Raw genomic sequence first — 26,814 nt, forward strand, 5'->3', positions numbered from 1 at the left:
ATGAAGTCCCTGCTCTTCAGCCGCTTCCTGCTGCTGCTGCCCTGGGTGCTCATCGTCATCATCGTGCTGGACATCGACAGCAGCCGGGCGCCGCTGCCCGCGCTGGCTCCCCGCGGCGGCGGCCGGCCCGCGGCGGCGCGGGCGCCCCCCCAGCGGCGGCCCGAGGCGGCGGCGCTGCCCACCATCTATGCCATCACGCCCACGTACAGCCGCCCGGTGCAGAAAGCCGAGCTCACCCGCCTGGCCAACACCTTCCGCCAGGTGGCGCGGCTCCACTGGATCCTCGTGGAGGACGCGGCGGCGCGCAGCGAGCTGGTGAGCCGCTTCGTGGCGGGCGCCGGCCTGCCCTGCACGCACCTCCACGTCCCCACGCCGCGCAGGTACAAGCGGCCCGGGCTGCCCCGCGCCACCGAGCAGCGCAACGCCGGCCTGGCCTGGCTGCGCCAGCGCCACCAGCACCTGCCGCCGCCCCAGCCCGGGGTGCTCTTCTTCGCCGACGACGACAACACCTACAGTCTGGAGCTCTTCCAGGAGGTGCGTGCCCTCCCCTCCGCCCGCCCGCCCGCCCGCCTCGCCTCCCCTCGCCTCCCCTCGCCTCCCCTCAGCTTCCCGCCGCGCCTCGGCCGTTAGCCGCTGCCCGCCCGCGCGCCCGCCGGCCGTTAGCCGTTGGCCAACCGCTGCCCGCGCGCCCGCCGGCCGTTAGCCGTTGGCCGCCCGCCGCCGGGCTGTGCCCCATCTCCACTTCCCGCTGCCCCTCACCCAAACTCGGGCGCGGGCGAGTCCGAGCTCCTCCTCCTTCTTCCCGGTCGCAGCACCTTGCGGCGCCCCGTGCCTCGCCCAGGCTGCCTGCGGTTCGTGCATGCGGCCACCGCTGTCCTGAGTTTAAACTTCGTGGCTTTCTCTCTCTTCCTCCTCCCAGCTCCCCAACTTCATAGTGCTGCTTTCTCGTTTTCCTGCTGAGCGAGCCAGGTTTGGGATTTATATAACGGATCAGATGTTTGTGTTAAAGCTGGGAGGAAAGGCACACTGTCTGATACATATTTTTTTTTTTCTAAAGGTTGTGCCTCCTTCCTTGTAGGGCAAACTCGCATCAGGAGTCACGGTCCTGTGGGTTTTTTACTTGCCACAAGTGAATTAATCCAGAAACTGCTCCTTCACGAGGAGTTGGTCAGCCTTTTTGACGCCTTTCGTTTTTAAAAGCAGCAAACAGTTTTGTATATAATGGCTAAACATTCCCTCAGGAATCTGTTGTGAAGGGACATGTTTTGTCTTTATTTCAGCCCCTTGGTCAAGTGCTTGCTCCTTTCTGGTGGAAACTGGCAAATGCTTGGGAGTGAGGTTATCCAGCTTTCTTTCTGATTTCACACTAGCAGGAAAGAGCGATGTTTAATAAGTGGACATAAAAGAGCAGAAGAAAGATCATGTACATCCGTAACCTTGGCAGAAAAGCGAGGGAGGGGAGCGGTAGAGTAGATGAGCAGGCAGGTAGGAACTGTACAGTAGTTTAGACAAATGGAGATCAGTGTCTTTTATTGGTGAGAAGTACATTATTTAGTAGTGTGCACCAATGTTCTGTATTTTGCAAATACTGTATTTCCTCAAATGCTTTACAATTGGTAGGTTAAAATGAACATGATATACAGAAATGGGAAGTCTCTAGAGCAAGTTGTTTTAGGAATGCATATGTTGATTTGTTTTTTAGATTTATAGTGCATCAATTTCTGTTTTCAGTATTTTGACAGGTACACAGTTCCCATTCAGCAGGGATGTCCCAGTTTCTTTCCAGGTTTGGCATTCAGCATGGAAGCTGCTAATTTGAAGACCTTTGCCTGAAGGCTAAACCTTTGTTATAATTGATTTTCTTAAAATCTCCTGGCTGTGCCTAGCTTGTTGTAATGCAGAATAATTGCATATACCGATCTTTGATATAATGGGAGTGTCTGTCCGTTTTCAGGGATATAAAGTTAATATGGCTTATTCCTAGGGAGTCTGTGAGTTGATACAGAAAATACACCTCACTACAATGAGTAATATGGGACAAAAGATATTTGAAGACAAATCTCTGCATTTTTGGAGTATAAATGTTTAGGACAAACTAAAAGAATAGCATTGACAGGCACACCACTTGAGTGACTCACAGCTATTGAAAGGGCAGAGTCAGTTTTAATCTTTTATTATTTCACATACTTTGCTTCTAATTGCAGTAGATGATAAAATAAAATGATAAAAAAGGATGCAAACTACCTTTCTAAAGAGCTAGGCTGTAAATTTAGGAAAACAGGTGATAAATCTGACTGAAGGGTTAACCTTGAAAATTGCAGGCACAACAGGCAATCTGTGTTTATTTTTGCTGAGAAGAATGCTAACCTTATATATAGCTAAGCAGTCCTAAGACTTTTCTTTTACCAGGGTTCAACTGCTAAGAGAGAAGTTTTTAATTTGAATTCTATGTTCACAGGCAGACAAGTTAGCATGGTTGAGTTCTTATTGTGAAACATAATAATTGAAAAGCTCTATTACTGGGAGGAGAAAGATTTTTACTTCTCTTATCTATATATTCCTATAGCAATATAGATATATAGATATATAGAGAGAACGGTTACATCCCTGTAACTGTTGTCTGGTATTATCAACGAGCTCTTTGTAAGACAGGTCTCTGGAACACTACCAACATGGTGGATTCCTGCCTGTATCTTGACCTGGCAAAATTAAAAGTAGCTAGTCTCTTTGCAGATATTGCCAACTTGATGCATCTTTACGATGAATGGGAGAGTACATTTGGAGAGAGACAGTAGTTTCAGTCAAAGCATTGCTTGGAATTTTATTTCTTGTTTTTTTAAAAAATACACCGTTTTCTTGGATTTTGACTCTGAAGCTCTGAAGAAAATCCCCATCTCTCCTTTGGGAATTGACTGATTGATGAGGGTAAACTGTGCTTTTCTTCAAGCATGAAGAGAACAACTTCAGAACACATCACATGAAGTCTAGTAGTAATTCCTTTCATGAAAGTGGCTGTAGTGATAGCTGAGAGGGAATCTTTTTTTCAGCATGCTATTTCTTACCCCTACCAGGCACAATTCTCCAGAGCTGCAGTTGCCTATTGGTGATCCCAACAGAGAGCTGATTAACCATAGCTGCCCAATCAGAAGAGTAGTATAGATAAAGAGCCGGGAGACAGCAGTTCCTGAATTCTGATCCTACTGCTATCGTTTACTGGCTGGGTGACCTTGAACAAGTTACAGTCAGAGGCAAGCCCAGAGGCATGCAGATTCCAAATCGCTCAAAGCTGTGTGCATTCGATTCTGGCCCACAGCAATTATGGATGCCTGCTGGCTCTTCAAATAGTAGGCCTCTGTTCTTGGTAACAGTTTCCTTTAGACTTAATGTTGTTGACAACAGTGAGGACTTATTGGCGGTAGAGTGGGAAATAATGTTTTTGTGGTTGGTTAGAACAATAAAACCAGCACAATAGAAGTGTTGGCATTAGGTGTTCAGATTGCTCATTCATGCAACATTATCAAAGAGCAGGTGTGCCAGGGAACTTCACATAAGTAAAGGATCATGTTTAAGGCAGCTCCTTTGCGGTGGGTTTCCCTAGTGCCTTTACAGAAGACAACTTTAAGAAAGCAAGAACAACAATGGCTTTACTCTGAGTGGAGGTATATAAGCCATAAGGATGCACTCAAAAAGGAACTTACTTTGATGTAAGATGCGATAGGATGCTTTTGAGCGCTTTTGATTACGAAATTTTAATCTCTGTCCAAAGTACTTAAAATGTGCTTATTCCTATCATATCATTATCAGATGTACTTGGTATGTAGTGAGCTGGTCCCATGAGAGCGGGCAAAAATTAAGTGCTCCATGGAAATTAGGAGTCCCTTACCCCCAAATTACAGTGGTATTTTTTTCTGGAAAATACCACTATTTGTGATAAACTTGGAACCCCATGACACTGTTTATAATTGTTGTTTTCCATTACATGTGAGACAGATGACATGTGTATAGCTTAGTTTTTGACTGGCAAAAATATGTCTTCAAAGTAAAACTGAAGAGAGTGAGAAGGTTTACCTCTAGTTTCTAGAATATGGTGGAGTGTGTAATTTATCTTTCTACTGCCTCAATGTATTTGGGATAGGCTTATCTGAGCATTTTGTTAAGTTAGGCTAACCTTTTCTTCCCTGAAAAGGCTTCAGTGAGAGGAGCAATTGGTTAGTTGGTTCCGCAATTGTAAAATACTTTGGAGCGCTAAATGGAGTCACAGTAATGATGATGAAGTATTTCCAGGAGGGGAGGTGTGGTCTTTAAATTATTCATAACTCTTTCCACTTGAGAGTAAATCAGTAAAAGTATGGTTCTTCACTTGAGTACTTTAATACTGGTGGTTCTGGTGTACTATGTTTGATCATTTATTCTTTCTATTTTCTATTCCAGAAACTAGAAACTGATTTTTCCCCCGCTACTTAAATATCATCTGTCCACCTGGAGATCCATCTCTCCATCAGAAATAACAGTCCTTGTTCTGAAAATGTCTTTAGCGTTTGAACATCAGGCTGTGCTCATAATTAAGCTAGTGAGAGGACTGCAGTCCGAAATATGTTACTTGAAATGCTTTATAGATATTTCTACATGAATCGTCGTAGCTTCTTTGTATATTTTACTTGTCGGCTGTTCCTTTTGGAACAGTGACACTGTGTCATGGTTTCTGTTGTGTTTGTGCTTCATCGTAGTCTTGAGTGCAAGTTATTGTAATATTGTGACTGATGCTCAGCAACTACCAATTTTATATTTTCAAACTTCCAGAAAGAAGTCTTAGATAAGGCTGGTATGCCATCTTCATAGCGAGCTTTTAAAAGTCAGATCAGTCTAAGCGCTGGAAACTGAAGGTACACATAGTTGAAGTTCGCCTTCCATTAGCACTTCACATCTTTCATGTAGGTCTCAGATACTTTCTTTGCCTTTTCTGTATTTTGAGTAGTTGACCAAAGGCCACCACTTTCTCATGTGTGGAAATCCAGTCTACTGTTGGTTACACTGAGACTCTGCTGGAACTTCTGGGGATGAGCTGCTTAAGGAGTACAGAGGAATACTGATCTTTACATATATAAGAAGATGAACTTGATATATTTGGAGCGTGTTAATTTTTTAGAGTTTCCTGCCTTCTTGCACCCTTTCGTTACAGTTTGCTCAGATACCTGAACTGAGATGCAAGTGGAATTGAAGTGCTTAAATCTTAAAACTGTGATCCATGATCTCCCTCAGTGCTAACACTAGCCCTTTGGGCACTGGTGTCTAAGATTTTGTATCAAGATTTGCTAAGTGCCTGAAGAATGCGAGCATAGTATATACCACTGTCTTATCTGAGTGTGAGTTGAGCATTCATAGAGTGGGTTTCCTTAGAGGAACCCACTCGATAGAGCCTTTTGAATACAGACTTACAACACTGAGTTCAAAATAAATCTCAGCATTAGTTATCATTTCTAAGGAAAAAAAAATCTCAGTTGTGGTGCATGCCCTTTATGTAAGAGCTTAATAGTTAGCCCAGTTATCCACTAAGTTGGAGACCGGAATTCAAACTTCCATTGGTGACTCTTGCAGAAGAATGCCCTATCATGCTATGGTTGAATCTGGAAAGATTCAAGAAGAGAGAAAGTTAGTGTCCTCCATTCCCTCTCTTGAAATTGAGACAGTCTGCAGAGGAAATCTGAGATTCTTGGAGCCACAGAGAAGGTAAGAAGAAATATGAACCTGGTCAGTAAAGAGGACACTTGGCTGAGTTGCTCTTCCCAGGAGTCGTTTAAACAAAAAATCCCTTATACTTTGAAAATATGCTAAAACTTAAGTAGTGGCCTGAATTGCCCAGATCATCCTCTAGTCAGGGAGCTGGCGGAAGTTATTGCCAAGCCGCTCTCCATCATCTTTGAAAGGTCCTGGAGAACTGGAGAGGTGCCTGAGGACTGGAAGAAAGCCAGTGTCACTCCAGTCTTCGAGAAGGGCAAGAAGGAGGACCCAGGCAACTAGAGGCCAGTCAGCCTCACCTCCATCCCTGGAAAGGGGAGGGAACAGCTCATTCTGGATGTCATCTCCAGACATATGAAGGAAAAGAAGGTGATCAGGAGCAGCCAGCATGAATTCACCAAGAGGAAATCCTGCTTAACCAATCTGATAGCCTTCTGTGATGGAATGACTGGCTGGGTAGATGAAGGCAGAGCAGTGGACGTTGTGTACCTTGACTTCAGCGAGGCTTTTGACACTGTCTCCCATAGCATCCTCCTAGAGAAGCTCAGGAAGTGTGGGTTAGAGGAGTGGACAGTGAGGTGGATTGAGAACTGGCTGAAAGGCAGAGCTCAGAGGGTCGTCATCAGTGGTGCAGAGTCTAGTTGGAGGCCTGTGGCTAGTGGTGTCCCCCAGGACTCAGTCCTGGGTCCCATCCTGTTCAACTTTTTCATCAGTGACCTGGATGAGGGGACAGAGTGCCTCCTCAGCAAGTTTGCTGATGATTCCAAGCTGGGAGGAGTAGCTGATACACCTGACGGCTGTGCTGCCATGCAGAGAGACCTGGACAGGCTGGAGAGTTGGGCGGAGAGGAACCTCATGAGGTTCGACAAGGGCAAGTGCAGGGTCCTGCACCTAGGGAGAAATAACCCTAGGCACCAGGATAAGCTGGGGGCCAACCTTCTGGAGAGCAGCTCTGCCGAGAAAGACCTGGGAGTGCTGGTGGATGACAAGTTGACCATGAGCCAGCAATGTGCCCTTGTGGCCAAGAAGGCCAATGGTCTCCTGGGGTGCATTGGGAAGAGTGTTGCCAGCAGGTCGAGGGAGGTGATCTTACCCCTCTCCTCAGCCCTGGGGAGGCCTCATCTTGAGTCCTGTGTCCAGTTCAGGGTTCCCCAGTACAGGATAAACCTGGAGCTACTGGAGAGAGTCCAGCGTAGGGCTACAAAGATGATCAGAGGGCTGGAGCAGATGAGGAATGGCTGCGAGAGCTGGGCCTCTTCAGCCTGGGGAAGAGAAGACCGAGGGGGGATCTTCTCAATGTGTACAAGTCCCTGAAGGGAGGGTGTCAAGGGGACGGGGACAAACTCTTTTCAGTTGACTCATGTGACAGGACAAGAGGCAATGGGCAGAAATTGAAGCACAGGAAGTTCCGCCTGACCGTGAGGGGGGATTTCTTCCCTGTGAGAGTGACGGAGCACTGGCACAGGTTGCCCGGAGAGGTTGTGGAGTCTCCTTCTCTGGAGATCTTCAAGGCCCGCCTGGATGCAACCCTGTCTAACATGGTCTGGGTGACCCTGCTGAGCCGGGAGGTTGGACTAGCTGATCTCCAGAGGTCCCTTTCAACCTTACTGATTCTATGATTCTATGATTCTAATCAGCCAGACTTGAACAAAGATTCATGAAGAAGAGAGAAAAGATATTAAAGATCATGTCTTTGCTAGATGATTTGACCTAAAGCTGTCCAATTCTATGATACTGTGGAGCAAAGGACAAGTGATCCAGGCTGAAAACATTTTCATAACCCTTGCCCATCACTCTCCGAAAAAGTATGCATGCAGGTAGCTCATATTCTAATTGCTGTTAATAGAGTAGCTTGGAAAAATCCTTTTTAGTAAAAATGTAAGTTATTTGCAGGCATTGCATGTCACATATGGCCACCAACGATATCTGTCAGCTGTATACAGACTTCCTTACTCGACAGAGAGCTATCCGTGTCCACATATCGCTGTTTTATAGTTGTTCTTTCACTCCAGACAGGACCTAAATACAGCAAGGTGTTTCTTTTCAGAAGCACTTCTCATTGTGTCTAAAAGCCCATTTATGCTGTGAACTTTTTGCAGGAAACTTGTGAACTCACCTAACCTTTATGAAATGTCTGTCAGGTGCATATATAACACACAGAGCAAGCGTTATGTATTATCAAATGTATTGATTTTATCATGAGATAACAGGCTTTCAGTACATGTAAATATGCACACGTTTCAGAGTATCGTGTGTTCTTTGTTAATGGTTTGAATTAATTTATTGTTTGTATGTGGGAGATAGCGCTTTTAAATTGCTATATTATTCATAAAGTCAACACTAACACCAAAAATATCCCAGCTCATTTGCTGTCTAGGGACCTGTGACCTGATAGAATGATCAGAGAAAATGGCTGCAAGTTTTTCCACTGATTTGAATGCTCCTAGATTAAACCTTAATTGAGAAGTGGTATTTAATACATGATTTGTCAAAAAACCTCAGTAAAATATTTTGAATGTGAAAATTAAAGCTTTCATGAGAAATTCACACTGTTCATGATTTTGTTCTCTATTAGTAGAAAAAAGGTTTTAAATTTTGTTTTTAAAGTTCGAGGTTTTTTTCCTTGCAGGGAGATTTTTCATGTTAGATAGGGGTTTCATAGGTATGAGCAGTTGGCAATTGAGATTAGACTTCAGGTTTTCCATGACCATCTTTAAAATATTTTGAGAGCAACTCAAAAAATACACCAGAGAATTGAATATTTATTACATATTCCAACCTTAACTAGTGAAGGGTTAGTGCTCCTTTGATAGCTTAATATAGGGTTTTAATCTTAAGACAGTTATTTAAAAAACAACTTCTTCGTATTTTTAATGGCTATACTTATAAAGATTTTTAAAGTAATATAAGTGAATCTGTTCATGTTTCAAAAACATGGAGCTCTTTTATTGTCTCTTGTTGGAGTTGATTGGGAAATCACTGTTGCTAGTCTTAAAAATAACAATCAGTGGCCTAGACAGAACTAAGTATTAACTAGCTGTCATTAGTTATTTTCCTCATTATAAGAAAGATCCAAATATGAGTTAGCAGTGCATTAAATACCTTTCTAGTTTATAAATGATTTAAGAGTACATGACAGATCTTAAATGCATCCTGACATTCCCCTTGCACACATTACATGTAATAGCTGTGCTAAAAAGGTTGGATTAGAAAAGACTGATAGAAAAACAATGAAATAGCTTTAAAATGAAAGGAAACAGGAAGAAAAAGGAGATTTGAAGCAGATAAATCAGAATGAGGAACTCTGGATTACAAAGTACCAAGCACTGTCTGTCTGTATACTTAAGGCAGCAGTTGTCTTATTTCCACCTATGAAACTAATACCATTGCTATGGTATTAAGAATGGTCAACAGCTCTTCAGAGATGCGTTGCATGATGCAGGAACACAGTCTAGTAGAATAATAAAGTAGGATAAGAAAAAGAATAAGTAGGCTAGTCAAAAAGAAGCATGAATAATGAAAGTTCTGGAAGTCTTCTCATTCCAGCAAAATTGGTTCCTCACTGATTTAGTTAAATTTAGTACAGGTTCCTCTTGTAGGGAAGCTGAGTTGAAATTTGTGCTCAAGGATGTCAATATTATTTAGAAGCATTAATCATTGTATCCAGTTAATAAAATGTTGCTGGAGAGATTAATCTATCCTCCCTATTTAGCATGGATGGGATAAGAATCAGCAGAGGAGGTTAAGACAGGTATTCAGAAAAAGCTTTCTAATAATAAGGACATCGGATCAGATAACCTGTGAGGGTTGTGGAGCTTTTATTTTTTCTTGTCTTTAAGAATAGATTAGATGAACATCTGTCAGGAATATTTTAAATGCCATCAATCAGTCTTGGTGGCAATGGGGTGTCGCAGACTAGATGAGTGACTGACAAATTTCCTTGATTTGTAGACACTTTCTACAAGTTTTTGTGTGGAGATGTGTGGGCCCTTTACACTCAGGTTTACTGACAATAAGCTTGCTTTTTGCGGTTGTTACCCCAAGGCCTGACAGTCCCTGAACCACAAAACCACTGGCACAGATTTTTTATTGACTCAGTAACTCCTTCGAAGTAATGGGAAGTAGGGATAGAAGCTCCATTTAGTGCCTAAGAATATGGGCATTGCGTTGTTGCAGCTGAGCTGTCCTGACTTGTAGTGCAGTCACGTAAGTTTTATGGAAGCAGAATTCAGCTTTAAATGACCTGTAAGTCATGCCGGGTGCCTGTTTGAGAACTGATAGAAAAGCTGGTTGTAGTCACGCTTGAACTTTTTTCTCTCTCATGGAGTTGCAATGAAGAAGCTCTAGATTGTATCTTGGTAGCAAAGTATTGGAGTTTTGTGTAAAAATCTGCTTGAGTCTTTCTGTGGTGGAAGGGCAAGCCTGGATGATAATCTGTAGATTGACCAGTACAGATTGCAAATCACACAAGGGTTGAAGTGATAGAGAATGGAAGAAGGAAAAAAAGCTTACTGCATGTGGCAGCCAAATTCGCTGAGAACTTTGAATCCTGGATAGAAGTACATCCAGATCAGGCTGCAAAAACACTAGGATGACTGTTCCAGCATGGAAGCCTTTTCACTGTAGCAAGTATAACTATATTTTTAAATTTGTATTTATAATATTTATATTTATTTATATTATTAGCATGGCATCTTCCTTGTCCATCAGTCCCATATATCCCATGTCTTATTAAGCAGCTTCTCTTGACTGACTAATGAGATGCTATTTTTAGCAGTGCTTTTATGACTCTCTTTTATTGCTCTGCTTCATTTTCTGCATTTTTACTGGTTAGTTTTTCAGTGAGCCTTGTATTATTACTGTATTTACTGCTGCATACTTATCACCTCATTTGGATTTCTCCTGTCATTCCTTAGGCTTCTGTCCTTTCATTTCCTTGCCCATTCTTGCCCAGTTTTGTCCTCCCCATTTCTTTTTGGCTTATTTTAGTGTGCCCCGCCCCAGCCTTCCCCTTCCCCCCCCCATCTTCCTCCAGCCAATACATCGCACACCTCTGGTGTCCTGACCCCTTTTCAGATGATCGCAAAGTAAATAGGGAAAGAAGTGAAGATTTGTCCAAGTCAGGCAGGATGAATCACGTCGGTATACTATCTCTGCTCATTAGCTATCATCAGTCTAAAGAGTTAGCATAGACTAGTTGTCTAGCTTGCAAGAATTAAGTGAGATGAATTGAATTCATGTAAACTACTGGAACTTAATATGTTGAATAGTAAGATAATGTGCTACTGTACATTAAAATGACAGGTGGAAGAGTAACTTAGGAACAGCTTAGGAAGCTGTTGTAATTTATAGGAATTTGGAAGTTGTTTAACCCACAGCAACAAAGCTATTTAGAATTAAGTTTTTGAGTTGCCTTTTTATGGCCCAGTGATTGGTAGCATCAAATTCCAGATAAAAACTGACCCTTGAATCCCAATACAGTCTTTTTTCCATCCTACATGAATACAGCCATAACCTGTACAACACAACCTGTATGTTAAATGCAGTAAGGTTGTTCTCAGAAGGTTAAAAGAAATATCCCTTCTTTCATCTATCTTGCATATCCTGTGGCTATAAGGCATTTTAGAATTAACGTAAATACAGGTGTAGATATGCTCCTTTACTTTGCTGTATTTTTGGTACCTGCTTATTGCATTCTCCAAAAATATAATGATGTGAGAGAATAAAGAAAAAAAGTGTCATAAAGACAAAACAAAGAGCTCTGTAAATATTTACTTAGTTTTTGTTGATATCTGGTAGCTTTACTTACCTCACAGACACTGAGATGGGCCCAAGACTACGTTAACTAAATCATCTTGGACTATTTTATCCTGGTCTGATGAGGTCAGAGAGATACTCTTGTTTGGCAAGATTTTACTATTCATTGTGTAAAGCATAGAAAGTATGACTGCAAATCAGTCTGTGCTAGTATATATGCTGTGGTACCTTTCACCTAATTCAGAAGTGTTGTGTGATCTAGCTGATGTCAAAATATAACTACTGAAATGATTATTGGGAGAAAAGCAAGGTAGGGGCTTACTATGCCTTAGCTACTTTGCTATAATTAAAAGTGTGCATTTTCTGATCTTGTGGCTATTTTATGTTTACCATGGGGAAGTGCATGGGGTACAGGCAGTTGGTCTTGAGTAAATAGTATGTTGTAAATCCATATAATAATAATTTGTTCATATAGCTATACTCTCCAGAAGATTCTTTTTGGAGGAGGAGATGCATGCCTCTCCTGTGTGTATATACACATATGTGGATTTTAAATATTTATTTTAAGCTTTCCCTATATTAAGTTCTCTTAAAAAATCTGCTCTTGTTTTTAGATGTGGAGTGTAGACCAGAGCTTTCTGGTAGATCTCCTAGGAATCTAGACAATGAGTATGATAAATCTTTAACTTTGACAGAGAGGGAAGAGTTTAATATTAAATCAAGGTTTTCTTTTGTTTGAACATCTATAGGTATGGGAGTGCTGTTAGGAAAAACAAGCAAAATTTTACATGTTTGTAAAGTGAGTATTTGGAAGGGATAAGCTTTCCCTAAGGGATAGGCCTCAACTACACTAGAAAACAAACTTAAAAATAATCAAATTAAAGCCATGTTATGCTGAAATAGTTCAGCTTAATACGTGCTTAAACAGGATTATATTTAAGCACAGTACCTGTAGTTAAGTTGCACAGATGAGGTTGCAGCATTCATGAGCTCAGTTCTGGGCTTATCTTCTTTGTTCTCATGTCAGAATGTCAGTGACCTTCCAGTGGGGAGCCATACCTCAGGGTTCTTGTCATGTTACCATCAGTATGTCCTGTTTACCAAAGAAAGTAATTTTCTCACCAGCAAACTTGAATTCATTGAATCCTAATTGTGCACTCTTTTTGCTAGAAAGTAGTTTTCTAATAGCTATAGATTCCTCTAGATTAGATGAGGACTAAAAAACTTCCACACTGACACTGAACTAACAGCAGCGTGCTGGCCAGCCTTTTTTTTTTTTTTTTTTTTTTTTCTTATTTCCAGAAACATTTATATTATACCTAGAAAAGATTAAAAAGGTTGATGAAGAAGATGAAAAATTAAAAAAAAAAAGAAGAAAAGAGAAAAATAGTCAAAACAGTCCTTTTTTTATGAACCTTTAATAGGTCTAGGCCTCATCTTTTGCATAACGCATCTGGTATGTTCCAGGAAGGGAAGAGTTGCATGTCACAATTTCTTGTACTCAGTGTATTTGTTACCAGTCTCAAACTAATTGTACATTTCTTCATGAAATGCGTATTTCTTAATCTTTATCATCATGCTTTTTTCATGGAGCATCTACAATATATAGATAAACTATAGAAATAAACCTATTGAAACAGTGCTATATTCTTACAGAGAAGAAAGATCTATACACCTCTAAATACTCAAATAAAAAAAAGGAAATAAATACTATTTTTCATAGCTTTAAAAAATGTTATTATAAAAGATAACAGGATATTTTCAGTAGAATTGAAGTGTCTACTGGTTAGAGTGCTGGAGATTTCACAGAAAGCAAGTGGGTATGCTCAGCTTTCAAATGCTTATTTTGTCAGGCTAAAACCTGCGAGACAGAATTGCTTTTCAACACCTAGTATTGATGACTAATGCCTAGGTTTTCCATTGACACTTAAAAAACAAACAAACATAATCAACCCAGCTTACTAGAAAACTGATGTAAAATCACGCTCTACGTGCCTCTTGCAGATGCGTACAACCCGCAAAGTGTCAGTGTGGCCCGTGGGACTTGTGGGAGGACGTCGGTACGAGCGCCCTATTGTGGAAAATGGTAAAGTTGTTGGCTGGTACACTGGCTGGAGAGCTGACAGGCCATTTGCTATTGACATGGCAGGTAAGTGCAAGTTGCAAGATGTATATTTCTCCTAATATCTGTCTTTTACACCTTTTATGAGCAGAACAGAAACATGATTCAGTGTAAACAGCTTATAAAGCTTTTAAAATGCAGCCATTGCATATATCCCTTTTAGCATTAAATGTCTTTGAAGCTTGCACACTTTATCTAATTAAGTTGCTTCTTGGTGATAGCCAAACATACTCTCACTCGTTTTAATTTTATGTGGCAACTTATTTTTTATGTTGTATAAATTGTTTGTCTAAAACAAGTTAATAGTAGATTAATTCATCTAATTAATTTTTTTAAGAAGTCCCCACCTTTCATTATCACCAGTCTACACTAGACAGTCTAAATGAAGTCCCTTCTTAGACTTCATGTTGTAAAATGCTACTTATGAAATAATACATTTTTGATTGGTTATTTGGAATGACAGTGATAACTATAGATGGATATAGTTTGAAACAGCAAGCTTAAGAGAAAAAAAAGTCACTAACTACTATAGCCTAGTAGATGAAGGCAGAAAAGTTTCTAAACTGATCTAATCAATCTTACTCTGTGAAGTTAGCATACCACATAGCTCTGTCTTACTGTCAATCCATGCTTAGACAATCATCTGAATTTATTCACAGCTACGAACTGAATCACAAGCATACAGAATTCTGATATTTGATGTGGCATCAGCTTATTTCCCAGAATGTTATTTGTGCTTAAGCATATTCTGTATTGGGAAGAGGAAGGAGAAGGAAAAGGAGGGATATGAGGACAATAAAGAGAAAATAGCCAGCTATATTCCTTCTTCTTGAAACCCTTATATTTTAGGAGTGGGGAAAGTAGAATGCTTTTTCATTTCATCAAAATGTTTTTTATGGATTGAAATGTTTGATGAAAACTACGTAGTGTTAATTGGTTAAAAATTATAATAGGAGAACTAACAGTAGTGTCTTAGAAATATTAACAGCTGAACTTTTCTGCACTATAGAAAGATTTCAAGTCAATGGTATCACCTGGCATGAAAATATTTGAGAGTCTCTGTAGTGACATTCCTTAGACAGATCTCTGTCTCAATCCTTAAATGATTGTGCCTATTGAAGGGCTGCTGCTGCATACTTCAAGAACAGTCTCTGCCTGTATGTTTTCAAATGCACACTGATACTATGTTGTGGAAGTGGTTATTCATGGATATTATAAGGATGATAATATAGTCCATAATTCATTAGCAACAGGCAAAAAGTAGAAGAAATAGCAGCTGTTTCCTGTGTTGTTTTTTCTTTGGCAAACAGGCCATATGAGTTTGTTCTTTAAGTTCCAGTTCAGTTTTAACTGTGGATGGTTTCTAGAATTTGGCACAGAATTTCTTACCATTTTGGGGGGAAGGGAGAAATTAGGTATTTCAAGCAAAAAGTGATACTGATTCTGAGGAGGAAAAGGATGGGAAAGAAGAGTGGAAGCAGATTGTTAACAAGGAGGAGAGTATTTGAAGGCTAGAGAACAAGGAGGTGTGAGAGAAGAGAATAGGAGGCAAAGAGAAAAGGCACAGGTACTCAGAGGCTAGAAAAATGTGCACTCAGGAGAGAGGGGCTCCCCATACCGTAACTAGAAAACAAAAGCCTAAAATAGAGAAGGGGGCGGGGGAAAGAACTCAAAAGTGAATCATGTTTTTTAGCCACGCTGCCAATATGGGAGAAAGCAACAATGGTACTAAAGCAAGGAAGGGAAAAGGACAGAGCTACTCTTTGTGCTTAGCTCCTGAGAATCAATTTAATTCATTTTCTGATAGTTGTGGTACAATATACACCTCTCTTTTCATAGTTAAATATGGTTGTCTTGCTAAAGAGGCTGCTAAGGCCTCTTAGTTTTAATACTGGCTACAGAAAATAGGACCCAGCATCTGCAATATGTTCTGTTGCCTCTTATCTCTTCTCATCCTCTATAGCCCCTTTAGTTTCATAAAACTCAGAGCTTAAGTGAAGAGACAGAACAGTGTGACCTCACAGATAAAATGATTTTCCCACTTCTAGGGTAAATCTGCCTTTGTTTTCAATATAATGCTAAAAGGTATTTATTGTTAGCTGAAACCAACCTGTCCTAATTACTTTGGAAATACCTATTGCCTAATACTGTTGAAGGGATTTTTTTGTATTTCTTGATGAAAATACCATTTAGCTATGTTTTGCAATAAATATTTTGGTACTATTAATACTGCTTTTAGTAAACTACAATAAATAAATGTTTTATTGAACAGAGCTAAGCAAAATCTTAAACCCAGTATATAAAAATTATAGAAGATGGACTCATGTATACTGCAAAATCAGATTCATTAGAAAGAAAACCATCCTTCAGATACAGACAAATATTTCCCAGAGGGTGGAAGGGGAAACAAGTTGTCTTTCAAAAATTACAGTCCTAAGACTTTTAAAGTATTACCAGAATCTTAGTTAAAAATGAACTGAGGAAAAACAGTTAAAAAAACGAATTGAAGTAATATCAGCAATAAGAACATAGGAAGTATGCTCTGATCTCATCTTAATCTAAACAAAATATACCACAAGCCAGACTTCCTTTAAGTTGCTTTGATTACTGTTTCATAGAATCATAGAATCAGTAAGGTTGGAAGGGACCTCTGGAGATCATCTGGTCCAACCTCCCTGCTCAGCAGGGTCACCCAGACCATGTTAGACAGGGTTGCATCCAGGCGGGCCTTGAAGATCTCCAGAGAAGGAGACTCCACAACCTCTCCGGGCAACCTGTGCCAGTGCTCCGTCACTCTCACAGGGAAGAAATCCCCCCTCACGCTCAGGCGGAACTTCCTGTGCTTCAATTTCTGCCCATTGCCTCTTGTCCTGTCACATGGGACAACTGAAAAGAGTTTGTGCCCGTCCCCTTGACACCCTCCCTTCAGGTACTTGTACACATTGAGAAGATCCCCCCTCAGGCTTCTCTTCCCCAGGCTGAAGAGGCCCAGCTCTCGCAGCCGTTCCTCATAGGGCAGATACTCCAGCCCTCTGATCATCCTTGTAGCCCTACACTGGACTCTCTCCAGTAGCTCCATGTCTCTCTTGTCCTGGGGAACCCAGAACTGGACACAGGACTCGAGATGAGGCCTCCCCAGGGCTGAGGAGAGGGGCAGGATCACCTCCCTTGACCTGCTGGCAACACTCTTCCTAATGCACCCCAGGAGACCATTGGTCTTCTTGGCCACAAGGGCACATTGCTGGCTCGTGGTCAACTTGTCATCCACCAGCACTCCCAGGTCTTTCTCTGCAGAGCTGCTCTCCAGCAGGTCGGCCCCCAGCTTGTCCTGGTGCCTAGGGTTATTTTTTCCCTAGGTGCAGGACTCTGCACTTGCCCTTGTCGAACCTCATGAGGTTCCTCTCCACCCAACTCTCCAACCTGTCCAGGTTGGATTTCTGCCTGATTGATTAGAATTTTATTCTGTGATTGCTGTGAAGCATTTGTATTCCTTGGTGTTTCTAGCTGTCTAGCTGGAGCACTTTTTCTAGTAGGTTGGCATGCATATTCTGTAACAGGCCCCATCTTGGTCTCTCGGTCAGGTGAGCGCCACAGTAGAAAGGGAGTGAAGCTAGAATTTCTAGCAGTTTGGCTTGATGTAAAGCTCCCTAAGAAGACTTCAGAACACCACTCCTTATTTCACTTGTTCATCTACTGTCAAAAGGTTTTCAACAGTGAAAGAAAATGTACTAGTTAGAGTGTTAACATGGATGATACTTGTAAAACTTACCATACTGAAGAAATAAATGATATATTGAATAGCAGTATGGGAAAGAATAATTATTTACACTGCCAAAAATAATCCATTTGTTTAGACTGGCTAAAAAATAGTAACTTCAAGGAACAAGTATTTATATTTTGGTGGGTAGAAATACATTGTTTCTATATACCTCCATATAATATTTGAAGAGTTAGCTTGCCTGAGTGTGTCCTAATGTCAAGCTGCACAAATACTTGAATTGTCTACAAGGCATGAAGTATAATTTTATCCATGGACATATTCTGGACCAGGAAAGCCTGATGCAAGTGTGAATGAGCTCCATTCTGTCACTACACTTTTGATATCTAAAAGAATACAAGCCATGATGAGATATGTTTTGGCTTTTATGCAAATTAAATAACTGCAGTGGAGCTTTTCAAAAATATATTTAAACTATATTTTCAGATTACCAGTAGCCATGTGCGCTTTTGAAACAAATGCATTGTGTTGTTTATTGTAGACTTGATTTAAAATACAGACTATTCTATAGAACGGATGCTGTTATTGATGTACTTCTGGCTTGTTCCCAGTGCGAGAGTTTTTAGCCCATCTACAAGAAGATGTTGGATCATGATTCTTCTAATGCCAAGATTGCTCAAGGAAGACAGATGCGTGCTTTAGAGTATATATGTTAGCATTCCAGAAGCTGCTTCAGCTTTAGAGATTGATCTACATGTCTGTTTACCATGGGAATCACCAGGCAAGCAGATTTTGGACTTTTGGTCCAGAATTCATCTGCTGTGCGCTTCTTCTGGGGCCTGAGCAACCAACTTTTTTGAATTTTGCCATAATATCAGATCTTCAGTATGTTATGTTTGTTATCGTTCTGCTAAGAAAAAAGCTAGACTATTAATGACCAGTGGCCACTACAAAGCATGACATCTTTTGTCATGCTTTTGCTTGAAAAAGCACAGCTGAAAGTCAGGAGTACAAACATCAGGAGAGAAAAAAAAAAAACACCTTAAGTCAGCTGCTATGGCAGTCATAGCTCCCCTGCATAAAAATGCAGCAACCAGTGCCCCCGAAAGGTTGACAAATGTTTTTAAATGTTTTAGAGCTCAAGGTAGAGAGCCTATTTCATAGTAATTTAACTGTCAGCAGATCTCTTTTCTAAACTCCAAAATCCTGTTCTCAACCTCTACCTTAGTGCAACCAAAATAGCCTATCACAAGAAGCAGGTATTTGAAGGAAGCAAACCCCAAGCTCTGGGATGTTAAACAAGTTAAAGGTAGCACGTTAAACTGTGTTGAAACCAGCATATCTGTACCAACATCAACACTGAGCATTGCATTTACACTCAGGAAATGATAAATGTTCTCATTTGGTTTCTATTATGCCTTCAGCTATTATCCTATCTATCTGAACCATTCAGGAGGGAAATGCATTAATCACAGCAATTGTCTATCTTTTTGAAGATAAACAATTTCCTAACTGAATGAAGAAAAAAAGTGCTACTTTTTAAACAGAAGGCACCGATCTAACACAAATCACTGTGTGAATTAACAGAAATAGCTTCTAGAAGGAAACGGATCTAATCCTTGCCATATCTGCCAAATTATCTTGTCCTCCAACAGATAGATTGATTCTTATCCAAGTGGCTCTTCAGCCCATTAGATTTACAGCCTTGGCTTAAACACAAACAGCCCTTCACATGCTGGCTATGAAATTGTCTTGTGGTGTTTCAGGTGATTTTAAGTTCAATATGACCTTGCAGGAATAATTACCAAGGTAAAGACCCACAGCACTCTTCACTTATGCTACTTTGGAGTCAGTAATTCCTTGTAATCTCTGGTCAAGGATAGCATTCAAAATAGCAATGGCTTTTCATCTATTACCAAGGGATCACTAGCTACCAAGGGAAATAAATAGTGCTCGTGTAGTCAAAACCTGAGCCATCTCCTCTTTTTGATGGCAAAATGATCCTTCTGTGATACAATCAGTAGAAAGCTGTTACTCGAAAATGGTTTTTACTCAGGTCCATTAGACACCTATCCATGTAAATCTAAGATGTCATAAATGTCAGAGCAAAGTAGAACTGAAGAAGGGGAGCCAGGAGTTTGTTTATTTCATCTTTCAAGTTGCTGCTTACTGGATTCTCTTAAGAGATACAAAGACTGTATCATCATTGATCCAGGAAACAAACATCAGGCCACAGGCCAAGCAGCACACAGTAGTCTATGACCTCACCATATACAACACTTGGTTTAATAATAATTTGATTTTATTTTTCAGTCCAGGTGCCTGAAAACACAGGAGTTTTTTGATAGTATTCCAGAACAGTGGTTTGTAATGGTACCAATGGTGCATGTTAACTGGAGGGGGCATGGCACATCTAAAGGTCTGTTTTTGGAGAAATCCATCCCCAGCACTAAATCTAAGTTTCTCAACAGAGCAGCTATTTTTGCAAGAAGAGAGCCTAGAAGAAATTAAGATGTGTAGTGTGGGCTACTGTGGACCAGGGAGCCAAGCTGTTTGGAATGTACAAAGATACACAGCAGAACATTTTAGATTCTCTTCTGCCTGGGTCTGGGTTCCTTCTCTACTCTAAAAACCAGGAAACTACAGCAGAGGAGGAAAATAGTTTCCTCACATGTTTTCCATGAAAATAATGCTAAGATTAAATCGAAGTACATCTAGTTTTGGTGTTTACTTCATTTTCTTCTTCAAGTATCACCAGCTTAAATCTTAAAAATGAACTCTTGACTCTTTCAAGAAACAGTAACTCACACAACTGATCAGGGCTCCAGTCATGCTTTTCTTTCCCAAAGCATCAACCACATTAAAGCCCTGTTGCACCCAAAACCTGAAATGCACTGTGTTCTAGTTTAGAAAAATCTAACTGTAAATACTGAACTGCACCAGGACAGTTGTTTTGTTCACTGGTGCTAAGTCTACAGTCATCTTTCAAGGTTGCAGAAAGCTGGCTGTATGCACTGGAGCCAGCCTTGCTGAGGGAGTTTAAACTCGCCACCTCAGCTCTTCACAGATGATTATCCATGGCTGCTAATAGCACAGAATGGGAACCCACCTTACACTCCCATGCAGCAAGGCCACAAAACATGTGAAGCAATAAACCTTTGTGGCCTGCTGAAGACAAACGCCTGCCCAGGAAGAGGAGGAGTCCAAACTGCTGCTGTTCTCCCTGTTACCACTCATCTAAACTCAGCAGCAATACCAGAGAAAGGCTTGATCTGAGCACAGCTATTAGCAGATTAGGGAGCCGGAGCTGAAGGCTTAACCATGCAGCCCAAGGGGAGTCTACAGCTGAAGTCTCCTATCTCCTGGAAGGCTTTTATTCACTAGAGTGCTCTGCAAAGGGTGGATAAACCCTTTTTCTCATCTCAATACACCTACTTCTTCTTCGGCTTAGGCAGGGTACCATGTGGACACAGAATTAAATATGTTTTCTGTAGCTATGTCCCTCAGTGAATTGGTATCTCAGTTTCCATCCAAACCCTATTCTTTCATCAGCAGTACCTTGTTTTTCTTAAAAAAAAAAACAAACAAACAAAAAAAAAAAAAAACAAAAAACAAACAAACAAAAAAAAAAAAAACGCTTTCTGGAGCCTTACTATGTTCTGCTACAGGTGAAAGCATGATAATTTTAAGACAGAGGTGGTTTCAACGTGCTTTCTTTGCAGGTGATATATTATGTAGTTTGTTATATTTTCCTTGTTGAAAGGTTCCCACAAAAGCCTGCAGATACTTTCAAGGAAAATACTGTAGCAAGACTATTCTAGTATAAAAGGGGGAACTCATTTATATGCCACTAGAGGACATTACATTCCTTTTTTATGAGAAAATATTAATACTAGCTTTAAACTAACATAGTAATTTTAAATTAAATAGATAACAATACTGCGTTACTACTTCTGTGATAAAATGGCAACTGGAATCATTTGGAACTGACCAAAGGATTTCATTGGTAGACTCGGCTATTAGGGAATTAGACATGGTTTTTCTTTACTGGTAAATTTGTATAGTTTATAGTAACAAGTATAAATGCTACTGAGCCTTACGGAATGACAACTGGAAAGTTATATAAATAGTGGCATGATAGTTGCTTCGGTGAAAGTGAATTTGTACCAACTAGTGATTTGTTTGTTACCTCCCTGTGATAGACCTAAAGTACAGTACTAGGGGAATGCACAGCAAATAACGTCAAGTGCACTTAAGCAGTCCTTTGAGTAGTTCTGCACAATCCACAGATAAGCTACAGACTGTCTTGCAGACTACATTTTGTTAATTATTTTCATTAGTCTACGAGAACTATACACAAGACAAAAGATTACTTTGACTTGCGTTTCAGCAATGTTAATGTTAAAACTGTCTAAAGGCTAACTGACCACAGTAGTTATGATTAAGTAAATGTTATTTTATTCCATTTTTCCTTTTTGACTCTTACCTTTATTACCTAGAAGTGTTTGTACAGTATGAATTTCATACATTTTATTTTAGCTCAAATTTAGTTTTATTTCTTAATTAGAAGTAGAAAGGAAGGATATACTCTGAGACCTTAGCAGTACCTGACTTTTCAGGCAAAACAGGAAAATGACTATATCATGTAGGAGAAGTTACAGCACCACTACAAAAAAAAAAAAAAAAATATTACTGCATCTTCACAGCAAAAAGCAAAACAATGTAGTATGTGTAACCTCATCAAATATTGTCTATCATGTACAGGTTTAATTTACACATTTTTAAAAGGAACTTGGAGATTTCTAAGATTAAGTATAATTTGCATAAAAATGTAAAATCTCAAGGTTTTTCTTAATACTTTTTTTATTCAAGGATTTGCTGTGAGTCTTCAAGTGATTCTGTCACATCCAAAAGCTGTATTCAAGCGTCGTGGTTCTCAACCAGGAATGCAAGAGTCTGATTTTCTAAAACAGATAACAACAGTGGAGGAACTAGAACCAAAAGCAAACAACTGCACAAAGGTACTGATTTTCACACCTACTAAAAAGCTTTTATATTATCTCTGTAGATTACCTAGTACTGTACTAACACACGTATTATTTTACAGGTTCTTGTATGGCACACACGAACAGAAAAAGTAAATCTAGCTAATGAGCCAAAATATCATCTGGACACAGTCAATATTGAGGTATGATCTGGAGATACAGTTATACAGGAAATAGGAGTACAATGGATATATCAGAAGATGGGAGAATTCAGCCAGTTAAAATAGTGTGCTCCTGTGTGAGAGCTTTTATTAGTTATCTGATGGACTTCTGTGGAAACAAAAAAGTTGTCATATACCCTGATAAGCAAATCAGATGGGTGTGCTTTGTTCTAACTTGTTTGCATGCATTTCTGAACTTGGTCTTAAGACACTTAAGACCAGACACTTACTTACCTTTATTTTAAGACTGTTTCCACATAGTAAAAACAATCAAGAGACAAACATGACTGCAACAGAATATTTTCAATATCATCATTTATGTATATAGTTTTTGTATTTATCCAACCTAATGATGTAATTATAAACTGATTTTAAATCACAAACTGTTGACCACCAAAATATTTATGTAAATGGATCCTCCAAATTGAGTATGTTTTCCTTCATTAAAAACAGACTTCTTGAAGAAAGAGTGATCAAAAGGTTCATACAATCATGAAATAAAAAATCCACAATCATTTATGGATTTATCCTTTTAATATAGGGAAATAACATTTTATTATTACGAGGCACCATAAAATGTAAACACAATCACTGTCATAAACCTGGATATCTCTGCAAGGAAAAATATATCTGTTTACATTGAGTTACCTTGTATACATATTGTGCCACTAGTTCCCAGCATTAACACTGTGTACATGCCTCATAAACCAGACTGGATATCTTATCACAGGAAACTCAAATGGATCAAATGCTCTTTTTTTTTTTTTTTTTTTAAAAAAAGAATAAACTATTAATTTGTAGAACTACAGTAACATCCAGGTTTATCTTTCTTTCAATAATTATGTTCCCTGTTATGCACACCATAATAACATCACAGTGAAATGTATGATGAAACAAAATTTGTTTGATACACTAGAAAACATTGCTCAGTGATACATTTACATTCTATTTATATATGATTAAACATTTGTTCATACAGTACCTTCTACAGGATTACTGGGTAATTTGGGTGGAGGCAGGGTTTATTTTTAGATATTACTAACATGATAGCTACATCCCTTATATGCAGACATTTGATCTACAATTTTGAGGGAAAATTCAATATGGGATTAAGCAGCTTCTTAAATATATGGTCTATGAAATCATGTGCATTGTAGTATGAAAAAGCTGCCAATGATATATAAATGTATTCTTGATCTGCTTTTCACTACATCAAATTTAAATCAATATAGACCACAACACGGTCAGTCAGTTATAGTCTTAATCTGAAGAGCTGGGGAAAAAGAAAAATATGTACATGGAGAGAACAGGGAAAGTAAATGCATTTGAACAGGAATGTTAGGTGGCTGTTCTGGGTGAAACTTGTATTGCAACGTTCATTTCCACAGTTGTGTGCTGAGAGTCTGGCCAGAGGAGCTTCCAGTCCATCCTGCCACTGTGCTGGGGGGCTGGCCAAAGCCCATCACGTTGCTGGAACTGCTGAGGGTCATTCCAGCCATTTGCTGATTCATCTGTGAAGCAAGCACACACGCTTCCAGTTAACACTGATGTTGGAAAACATCACTATTAGCTGTAAAGCAGCAATACTTTCTAAATTAGCAACCCAGTTAAAATGTTTTCCTAAAACTAGCATTTCTGATTAAACAAAAATATTTCCTCAAAATAAGTTTCTAGATATTTTTCAAGACACCGGCTCTTCTAGGACCAAGATGACCAAGTGATCATCATTACACACATCAGTTGACTAGCTGCAGCAAAGTGTTTGAAAGATGACAAGTCTGTACAAACATTTTACTAGTGAATCTACAAAAGATGTGACAAAAGGATGTGTCTGATGTTTTTCAAATAATAAGACTTTTCAAATTTTCAATTCCAGTAATATTTCTTTGGAGATCTCAAAATCTTTATCAAAACTTAATAAATTGTCCACTTATCATCAAAGAACAAGACATTTTAGAACTTCAGTATTATCTAAAAATAAGCATTTTTGCTAAAGACTAAAATTTACTCAGATACTGTATTTCTTTAAAATAGAAGTGAAATTATTCATATTAAATTAAAAAAATACATCTAGTTAAAGGTTTAAGAAATTGATGAGTTCAAAATTCAGGTTATTCCTTTTTAGGAAGGTTTAAAAAAAATACTTCTACTGTCTCCAAATACTAATCATTCATTTTAATTTTCAGTGCTCTATGTAAAAATGTTCTTAAAATATCAGCTCCTCAGTACCTTCCCAGTACTACACACTTGCTGGCAAGCCAAAAGCCTAGGCACAGTAAAACATACACAGAGTAAAGATATCCCCTCTCTAGTGTTAGAGATCAGAAGAGCATTTGGTGAAATTAATAATCAGTTTATGAACAGGAATATTGGATTAGGAACATTATAAGCAAATTAGAGATAACATTAGGTAAAAGTCAGAGTTCATGTAAACAAGACTAACAATACCAGATTTCAAAATGAAATTGCAAATCACTGGTGAAAATAAGTAGTTAAATGAATTGCAAACTAGTATTTCAGGGTAAAATTCAGTACTGTGCGCTTCCACGGGTGTATCCGCAAAAACCATGAAAATTGAAGAAAGCAGATGAAAATTCTATTTTAGAGTTCATATAAGTCTTCTTAAAGTTAGATATCTAAAAAGGTTGTTAATATTAATTCTACATTTTTTTTTCCTTCTGACATTTTGAAATTCTCTTTTTAAAAATTATAAAACTAGATGACTTCTGAAAGCAGGATGACAGACCCTATATTCAAATAGGGGCTATTTTATCCGTTTAAGAAATGCTGCTTACTTTCATAAATGTTCACAATGCAGAACTGAACAGAATAGTAAAAATTAACATAATTAAATCCAAATAAGCCTTTTAATTAAATCTAAATAATCCTTTAAGGTTCACTTCGTAGAGTACTGCAGTAAGCAGCATATAATTACTATATGCTTTTTCTAATTCAAAGAATATTACAGAAAATTTAGTTGCTATCATCCATAATGAACTCTTCAATGGAACCATGCAAAATAAGAGACATCATTTAAAATAATGTCTCAAAAATCTGATTTCAAGATGTTCTATTGAGTAAAGTACAAATATAGTACTAATTGCATATTAACACATTTAGATAACCCTTTAAACATGTTTTAAAAATTAAAAAACAGCATAGGAATACTACAGACAATTTGCTTATATTAATCTATTATTTATTTACAGGAGATAAATGTGCACATTCCTCTGAAATTTATCTTGAAGCTTGTTGAAAGTATTAATTGTTAATGACTAACCTTTAGTAATTAAATTCTGCTTTTAGTTGTAACACTGTATTTACAGTATTCAGTACTGCATAACTGCACCTAAGCCAGTTTCTTCCTGGCTTGTTCAGATGTCAGGATGAGACCAGCTACCTCAGCACAGATCTGAGTTTGGTCTATCTATATAAATACAGAATAAAATTTACCAATTCTTTATCTTTAATTTAAACTCTTCTCTGTTCCCCCCCATCCCCGCTGCATACCTGAACAATTCATAGTCCAACAATCTGTAACTAAACCCTGCTGCAACTTTCTTTTTACAACCAAACATTTAGTATCTGAAAAGCAGCATCCTTTTTAAAGCATTTGTATTTGGGAATAGTAAGTCTTTACCTGAGAGAGATTCCATTGAGCTTGTTGATTTTGTTGCAAACCGTACTTATTTTGTGGCGTGACCATTTGTCCCACCATTCCTCCTTGAGGTCCAACGACATTTTGAGGAAGTCCCATCACACCAGTTTGTGCAGTACCAGTAAATCCATTGGGCATTCCCATTCCTACCATCACACCTGTGTTCTGTCCCATGACTGGCACCGATTGTCCCATCATGTTTCCCATCATTCCAGTTGCTGCAGGCACAGGAACTCCCATGGCTGGAAAACCTTGAAAATGAGTTGACTGCTGTGTGGTAAATGGTATAGAAGACGATCCCATGAACATACCTGTATCAGGAAGAGGACGATTACAGCAAAAGTGTTTTGTGATACCCTCCCTCATCCCCTTAAGCTTAAAGTATACACCAAAGCAATTCTAAAGCATAATTTTGTCCAGTTATATCCATCATCTGGCAAAACTAAGAAATTGCTTAAAATCTCTCAAAGGAAAGGGACTTGCTTATCATAGGTTAACTACTAAAAAAGAGTTTGACAAAACTTTTACAAACTGGAATCTTTTAATCATACTACTGGAAGTCTCTAGTTTCATATCAACATAGCTAAGATAAACACATGACAACTCCATAGTGTGCT

General features: G+C 39.2%; 2 protein-coding genes across 4 annotated transcripts in view; one reads left to right on the forward strand and one right to left on the reverse strand.

The window, feature by feature from the left end:
• B3GAT2 (beta-1,3-glucuronyltransferase 2) lies at positions 1–22,527 on the forward strand. Its single transcript, XM_062572854.1, has 4 exons — positions 1–534; positions 13,498–13,642; positions 22,206–22,354; positions 22,441–22,527. Exons 1-4 carry the CDS (start codon positions 1–3, stop codon positions 22,525–22,527), a joined length of 915 nt encoding a protein of 304 aa, XP_062428838.1.
• The window catches only part of SMAP1 (small ArfGAP 1), a 99,655-nt gene continuing 95,106 nt past the window's right edge, over positions 22,266–26,814 (reverse strand). For all 3 annotated transcript variants that reach the window (XM_062572853.1, XM_062572852.1, XM_062572851.1), the window contains 2 exons: positions 26,180–26,508; positions 22,266–24,050 (listed from right to left, as the gene is read on the reverse strand). In XM_062572853.1, the coding sequence (XP_062428837.1) occupies positions 23,916–24,050; positions 26,180–26,508 (464 nt within the window). In that variant the 3' untranslated portion in view covers positions 22,266–23,915. The remainder of the gene's footprint in view (positions 24,051–26,179; positions 26,509–26,814) is intronic.

The sequence above is a fragment of the Rhea pennata genome, chromosome 3 (genome assembly GCF_028389875.1).
Source record: "Rhea pennata isolate bPtePen1 chromosome 3, bPtePen1.pri, whole genome shotgun sequence".
Lineage (NCBI taxonomy): Eukaryota > Metazoa > Chordata > Aves > Rheiformes > Rheidae > Rhea > Rhea pennata.